The sequence below is a fragment of the Tupaia chinensis genome, unplaced genomic scaffold, assembly GCF_000334495.1.
Source record: "Tupaia chinensis unplaced genomic scaffold, TupChi_1.0 Scaffold000067_2, whole genome shotgun sequence".
In the NCBI taxonomy this organism is placed as follows: Eukaryota; Metazoa; Chordata; class Mammalia; order Scandentia; family Tupaiidae; genus Tupaia; species Tupaia belangeri.
The window spans coordinates 42,869-50,182 of NW_006159527.1; the positions used below are offsets into that span (position 1 = coordinate 42,869).

Below are 7,314 nucleotides of genomic sequence, written 5' to 3' on the forward strand. Positions count from 1 at the left end.
AACGGTTGTGTCGGCCACTGGCCGCGTGCACCCTCTGTTTCTGGCCGTCCTGGCTGTGTCTCTCTCCTTTCCAGCCCAGCTCCCTTCTCTCTACCCAATTCTTCCCACTCCTGCCTGCCCTCCTCCTCTCGTGAGCAGAGCAGTTAAGCTAGGGAAGCCAGCCTGCGGGGTCCCAATCCTGGCCGTGCTGCGGGCCGGCTGGGTGGCTGGCTGGCGGGCAACTTCACTTCTCTGGGCCTGTCTTTCGCTCATCTGGAAAATGGTGATAAGTGTAGTCTTCACTCCACGGGGTTGTTGTGAGGACTTAGAATAGCTCAGGGCAAGGACCGGCAGGTGGCGTGGTGGTTAAGGCACTGGACTCTCACGTGGCTTCATAGGAGTGCGGTTCACATCCTGGATGTTGTGTCTTGAAAATCATGCTGGGTGTGTGTGTGTGTGTGTGTGTGCCCCACATCTCAGGAGGTGAATGGAGGAGAAGGGATTGCAGCGTGGCCATCCCTGCTGAGGGGGCAATTTCTCACTTTCCGTCTCGCTGTCTCTGTCTCTCTCCAGTGAGTGCACGCACCCTTTTTAAAAACCCTGAAGAGGAAAGGTTAGCTCAGGGCACGAAGCAAGTGCTCAGTGAACCCTGGCTGTGATTATTACTTTAGGTTTAGCCATAGGGCACTTGCACTCTCCAGAGAGAAAGAGAAAGAGAGAGAGAGACAGGTAAAGTGAGAAATCACCCCCCCCCCAGGGGCATGGCCACGTGACAGTCCCTTCTCCATTCTCTTCTTGGAATTTTGGGCAAGCATGCCATGAGCCTGGCATGATTTTCAAGTACTGAGTCCAGGACTTGAACCACAGTCGGCCATGTGGGAGTTCAGCACCCTTAACCACCTGACCACCTGCTGGCTCCTGGGCTATTTTTTTTTTTTTTTTGGAGAGGTTTTTGCTATAGGGCACGTGCACTCGCCAGAAAGACAGAGACAGAGAGACAGAAAGCGAGAAATCACCCCCCAGGGGGGATGGCCACGCCGCAATCCCTTCTCCACTCTCCTCTCGGGATCTTGGGCAGGCATGCATGCGCACCCGGCGTGAGTTTAAGCCACCAGGTCTGGGAATCGAACCGTGGTAAACTACATGGAGTCCAGCCACATAGCCATTACGCCACCTGCTGGCCCCCTGGGCTATTATTTTTCACAGACATAATTCTTTGTCTCACTCTTCCTGTTCTCTCACCAATCTCCCTGTCCCTGACTCCCCACCGTGCAGCCCTGATGTCCCTTCCGGGTTTCCTCTCCTGCCAGTCCCAGCCCTGACCCCTGACCTTCCCTCTATCCCCAGGTTCATGTGCGCCCAGCTCCCCAATCAGGTCCTGGAGAGTATTAGTATCATCGACACCCCCGGCATCCTGTCGGGTGCCAAACAGAGAGTGAGCCGTGGTGAGTGAGGGGGACTCCTGGGGCTGGGCGCCTGGGGTCTCCGCCAGGCGTGGGCATGGCCGCCGGCTGGCTGGGCCGACACAGCTGCAGGCTCTGGCCCGGCTGGGCGGTTGCAGGGCAGGGCGGGGTGCTGGAATACGTGGCTCGAGCGGCGAGTCAGGGCGGGTAGAGGATGGAAAGGGAATGTTGAAGAAAGCGTGGTTTGAGGGCGAGGGTGAGGGCCAGGCGGTGGTGATTCAGAGAGGCAGGAGACCCCACTACGAGGCAGAGCCGTCTGGAGGCCACTGAGCGCTCCTGGCTCCGCGTCTGGGCCGCAGATGGGGCTGAGGAGGGGCTGGGTGGGGGACCTGGGCGGGGGCCAAGGCCCGGCCAGGAATTTATAAACAGCTGTGCAGGGGGAGCTGCGGGGGTGAATTCCAGCGGGGCCTCCGAGAGAACTGCCCCCCCACAGCCCAGTCCAGCCTGGTTGGGCCTCTGCACCCCCACCCCCCACCCCATCTGGGTCCCGGCCCGCCATGGCGGAGGTCAGGCACTGGGGCAAAGGAGACTGCAGAGAGTGGGGCAGAGGGGACCGGGCGGGCGGGTCGGGGTTGCCTCGTCCTGGGCTGAGGTCCAGCAGGCAGGCGCCCCTGGGGAGCCGGGCAGGAGGCAGCTGCAGGAGCGATTGGGAGGGCGTGCTGCCAGCCCCGGTGGGGGGAGGAATTCCTGGGGCTCCCACCCCAGGGGCAGGGCCTGGGAGAGCTGGACCGAGCTGGTCTCCCAGCCAGGGCCGGAGCCGGGTGGGAGGGGCGAGGGCCCAGGCAATCAAGGGAGTCGAAACGGGGTCTCGGTCCCTGGCCTGGGGGTCCTGGAGGAAGAGGTTGCCGTGTCAGTGTGGATGTGTGTTGGTGTAGGACTGCACAGCCTGGGAATGTGTGTCGCTGTGAGTGTGTGGCTGGTTGCGGGTGTTTTCTGTGTCTGTGTGACCACGGGTGGACGTGTGTAATTGTGGTCCTGAGGCCTGACCTGGAGCCGTGACTGAGCCGCGCAGCTGAGACCCGGTGTGTGTGTGAGTCTGTGTCTGTACGCGTGGCGGGGTGTGACTCAGTGGGACTGGGGGACTCTGGGGACCGTGTGCTTCTGAAACATGTGCGTGAGTGTGTGTGAAAGGGCATCTTTTCTGTGTCATGGGCGTGAGCCTGTGTGTGCCGGCGTGCGAGACGCCAGCGTGCGAGACGCCAGCGTGCGAGATGCCGGCGTGGACGTCTGCGTGCGTCCGGGCTGTGTGCAGTTGTCCCTGTGTGTGACCGCGTGTCCGTGCAGGGAGAGCTGTGGAGGGCTGAGGGGATGCTGTCAGACCGTGTGTGGCTGCGTGAGCTCGTACCCCAGTATGCAGTCGTGTGCTTGTGCGTGTGACCGCGCGTGATTGTGTTTGCGGTGCCTTTGGATCTGGGAGGGTGCGGGGGTTGTGAGTCTGGCTGTGTCTCTGCGGATGGCGAGGACGACTGTGGCTCTGTCCGTGGCCGAGTGTGGGTCTCGCAGGGTGTGTGTGTGTGTGTGTGTGTGACCACGAATATCTTGCAGGTGCCAGATTGTGAGCTGGGATGTGTCTGGGGCCTGCTTCTCGCAGTGCCTGTCTGATTGTGCCCAGGTGCGTGCTGCTGGGTGTCCTTGCGTCTGTGTGCGCTGACGGGCCTGCGTGGCAGCGTCTGTGTAGTACCTGCCAGCACACGTGTGTGGTTGTGGAGTCCTCTGGCAGGCTCTGATCTGGGCTCTGGTCCCTTTGGAGCCGTGAGGGCCTGGCAGGCCACTTAGGTGGTGTGCCCGGAGTTCTCACCTGTGAAGTGGCATAGTGGTACCGTGGGCCTCCCGGCCCGGTGGGGGTTAAGGCGGTTAACTGCGGAGTGCCCAGAGCAGAGCGCGGCGTGCAGGCAGCTCTGGGTAACTGCCTTGGTCGGGCTGGTGCCCTCGCGCCCGCCTCCCCCTGCCACGTCTCGTTCCCGTGCTGACTCAACCTCCCTCCCTCCTTCCCTCCCCGGGACGTCCTTCCAAACATCGGGAAAGGAGGAGGGCCTGGGCCCCAGCTGCCGTCCCTCCGGTGACCCGGCCCTTCCTCCCCCCAAACAATGCCCCTACCCCCACCCCGTCCTGTCCTGTCCCCAAGGCCCCACGGAACCTGCTTCCTCTGGGGGGGATGGCCTAGCACCAGCTCCCCTGGGAGCGTGGAGGCCCATGGGACCCCTGCCCTGTCACTTTCTACATAGGTGTCTTGAGTTGGCCTCAAGGAAACCTCGCGTTTCCTCATCTGGAAGATGGATCATACAAAGTTAGCCCCACCTGGGAGAACGGAAGTCAGGCCTCTCAGGGCTGGCTCCCCGTCCTGCCAGTCCGCTCCTTCTCCCAGGTCCCTGCTCAGCAAACCCTCCCCACACCCCGCCCCGGCCGGGTCGGGCACCTCTCATGCGCTCCCCGTTCCCACCTGACCTTACTGGGCATGGGCTTCGCCCCCAGCGGACTGTGAGCCGTGAGCAGGGCCGGGGCTGCCCGCCAGGCACCGCCGCTGGGTGGCTCCCGTGGTGTCTGGCACGCACCGTGGCAAGATGGTTGAGCCCTTACTTACACTGCTTCTTTCTTTCTTTCCTTTCCTCTTTTTTTTTTTTTTTCTCCCTCCCTTCCTTCCTTTCCTTCAGGGCAGCAGTCAAGAGGGAGGAGGGCAGGGAAAGTGAGAAATCACGCCCCAAGGAGGGTGGCCATGCTGCAATCCCTTCTTGTTTTTCTCTTAGGATTTTGGGCATGCATACACACGCGCCTGGCATATTTTTCAAGCCGCTGGGTGTGGGATTTGAACCACCTGGTCAGCCATATGGGGTCCAGCACCTTAACCACTGGCTGGGCTTGTTTCTTTTTTGTAAAACTTTTTTTTTTTAAGGCTGATGGTGCACGCCGGAGAGTGAGCACCATCCAACATTGGGTTGTACCCCCTCCCTAGCAATGAGGCCACCCCGACCCTGCGGCCTTTATTCCCCGATTCTTTATCCCATTAAGAGTCTGGGCATGCACGTGTGTGCCTGGCATGGTTTTCAAGCCACCAGAGTTGGGACTCAAACCCTGGTCAGCCGCTTGAGATCCAGCCTGCTCTGCCAACATTTACCTCTGTGCCACGGGGCTGGCCCTTCTTAGAAAACAGTTTTACTGAGGTATAATTTACATGCCATCAAACTCTTTTCTTTTTTATTTGCCAGAGGGTGCCTCACCATAGAGAGACAGAGAGAGGGGCCGTGGCCACACAGTCCTTCCTCCATTTCTCCGTCCTGTCGGGATCTGAGGCACACACATAGACGCCCAATATGTCTTTCAGGCACCTGGGGCCGAGACTCAAACCGCAGTCAGCCATGGAGGATCTGGCTCCTTTAACCACTAGGCTACAAGGCTGGCCCAAGTTTGCCCATTTTTATTTATGTTTTTATTTTAAATGTACTATTGCTGTAAAAATTTTATTTACTTTTAATTTGTTATAGGGTGCATGGACTCTCTGGAGAGACAGAGAAAGAGAAAGTATTCCCCAGGGGATGACCTTTGGGCATGCGGGCACATGTGCCAGCATGTTTTTCAAACTGCTGGGACTGAGACTTGAACTGTGGAGCCCTGTGGGAGCCAGTTGCCATAACCACGGTGCCATCTGGCTGACCCATTCGCCCATTGTTAAGCGTACAGTTCAGTGCCAGACATTGTTCTAAGCTCTTTATATATATTAGCTCATTTCTATCCTTTCCGTCTTGACCGCGGTCCTATGAGGTAGGACTGTGATTTACATAGGAGTTCAGAGAGGTTAAGCTATTTGCCTAAGGTCACACAGCCGATGGGGGCAGAGCAGGGATTCGGACTCGGGTCTTCCTGACTGCCACACACGGTTCTTAGTCATTCCTCTGCACGTCCAGGCAGTGCTTGGTGGTGAATGAAAGAGTGAACCGGCAAGGGTGAGAACAGAACAAAAGGCAGTGCTTGGTGGTGAATGAAAGAGTGAACAGAACAAGTGAGTGAAGAAATGAGCGGTGAAAGGGAGGAACGAGTGAATGCGAGCGCCCCTTCTGGAATGGGTGCTCTGTGAGGGCAAGAGCCCTGCTCGTGTGTTCTCTGTGGTGTCCGCAGGCTCCGAAGACGCTCAGAAAACAGTGTAGAGCCATTAACAATACTTAGTTAGCTTCTGCTAAGGCAGAAACCCTGCCCGGGCCAGCACGAACTCTAGTCTGCAGATTGTGGGGAATTCGACAGGTCTTGGGAAGCTGGGGTGACGGAGGCATTGGAGGGGCTGGCGGGAGGGCTCTTGGGGAGCAGTTCAGTAATTTAGCTACCTGTACACCCATACCAAGGCTCCCACTAACACCTGCCTAGTGAGCGGGTGAAAACGTTTTGGGAGGGGTGATTGTCCCTGCAGTCAGGTGGCTTGCAGGGCGGGCACCAGAGTGATGGGGGTGGAGGACTCCTGGAGGCTGGGAACCAGAGCAGGTGACACACTGGGACCCTGGCTATTTCCGGAGATAAGGATTTCATAGTTGACAACCTGCACATCCACACCGTCCCGGCCACTCTAAGGGATGGAGGCCACGGAGTGGCTTCAGAAGGGAGGTCTAGCCCGTGTCCCCTGTGCTCCTTCCGCCATCCTCCCCCTGCCCAGGCTACGACTTCCCGGCCGTGCTGCGCTGGTTCGCAGAGCGCGTGGACCTCATCATCCTGCTCTTCGACGCGCACAAGCTGGAGATCTCCGACGAGTTCTCGGAGGCCATCGGCGCGCTGCGGGGCCACGAGGACAAGATCCGCGTGGTGCTCAACAAGGCCGACATGGTGGAGACGCAGCAGCTGATGCGCGTCTACGGGGCGCTCATGTGGGCGCTGGGCAAGGTGGTGGGCACGCCCGAGGTCCTGCGCGTCTACATCGGCTCCTTCTGGTCCCATCCTCTCCTCGTGCCCGACAACCGGCGCCTCTTCGAGCTGGAGGAGCAGGACCTCTTCCGCGACATCCAGGGCCTGCCGCGCCACGCCGCCCTGCGCAAGCTCAACGACCTGGTGAAGAGGGCGCGGCTGGTGCGGGTGAGTCGGGGCGCAGGGCAGGGGCGCGGGGCGCGGGGCAGGGGCGCGGGCGAGCAGGCCCGGTGCTCTCGCTTTCCCCCACCGCCCTTACTGCGCACTGCTGGCCCGTGACCTCCCACCCCATGAGCTGGGTGTCTTCCAAGCGGTCATCCTGGCTCAGTGTGGCGTGGGGGAGGGACACAGCTGGGGACATACCACCCGCTTCCGCCGTCTCTGCCTGGTGCTCCTCCATCCATCTGCCACGCCTGCCTCTGCTCACACCCCTGTCTCCCAGGACCCCATCTCCAGGGCTGAGCCCTCACCTCCTCCTGGTGGCCCACAGGTTGCTCCCTTCCCCCACCCCTTCCCTCTCTAAGCCCATCAGGTTCCCTTCCCATCATCCTCTGCATTTCACGCTGGCCATGGCAGTCCCACGCAGGGCCTGTGCGCTTGCTATTCCCACCTTCTGGATCCTTCTCCTCACTCCCCACTGCTCCCCGGCCACTGCTCACCTCTCTCAGGTCTCTGCCTGAACGGCACCGTCTCGGAAAGGCTGTCCTTGGCCCCTTCCCCCTCGTTTTCTGACTCTGCCTGCCCCACGTGGGTCCTGCTTTCCCCCTCCCGGTGGTGCTGTTCTGCAGCCCGGCCAGGCTGGTGCTCGCTGCCGGCCACTGGGTTCCTGTCTGGCTCCTTCACTTGTATGTAAGCTCTGCAGACTCTTCCTCGCTGACCCAGCCAGGGCCCGGGCAGACCTGGTGCTCAGTAAATATTTACGGGTGACTTTAGACAAACCCTTGAATGTAACAAAGGCTGCTCTGTCCCCGGCCCTGTGCTGGGTGGTGTA

General features: G+C 60.0%; 1 protein-coding gene across 1 annotated transcript in view; it reads left to right on the forward strand.

Moving 5' to 3' along the window:
- The window catches only part of EHD2 (EH domain containing 2), a 23,212-nt gene that overhangs the window by 3,253 nt on the left and 12,645 nt on the right, over nucleotides 1–7,314 (forward strand). The window contains exons 3-4 of the mRNA XM_006142180.3: nucleotides 1,327–1,424; nucleotides 6,079–6,491. Of these exons, the coding sequence (XP_006142242.1) occupies nucleotides 1,327–1,424; nucleotides 6,079–6,491 (511 nt within the window). The remainder of the gene's footprint in view (nucleotides 1–1,326; nucleotides 1,425–6,078; nucleotides 6,492–7,314) is intronic.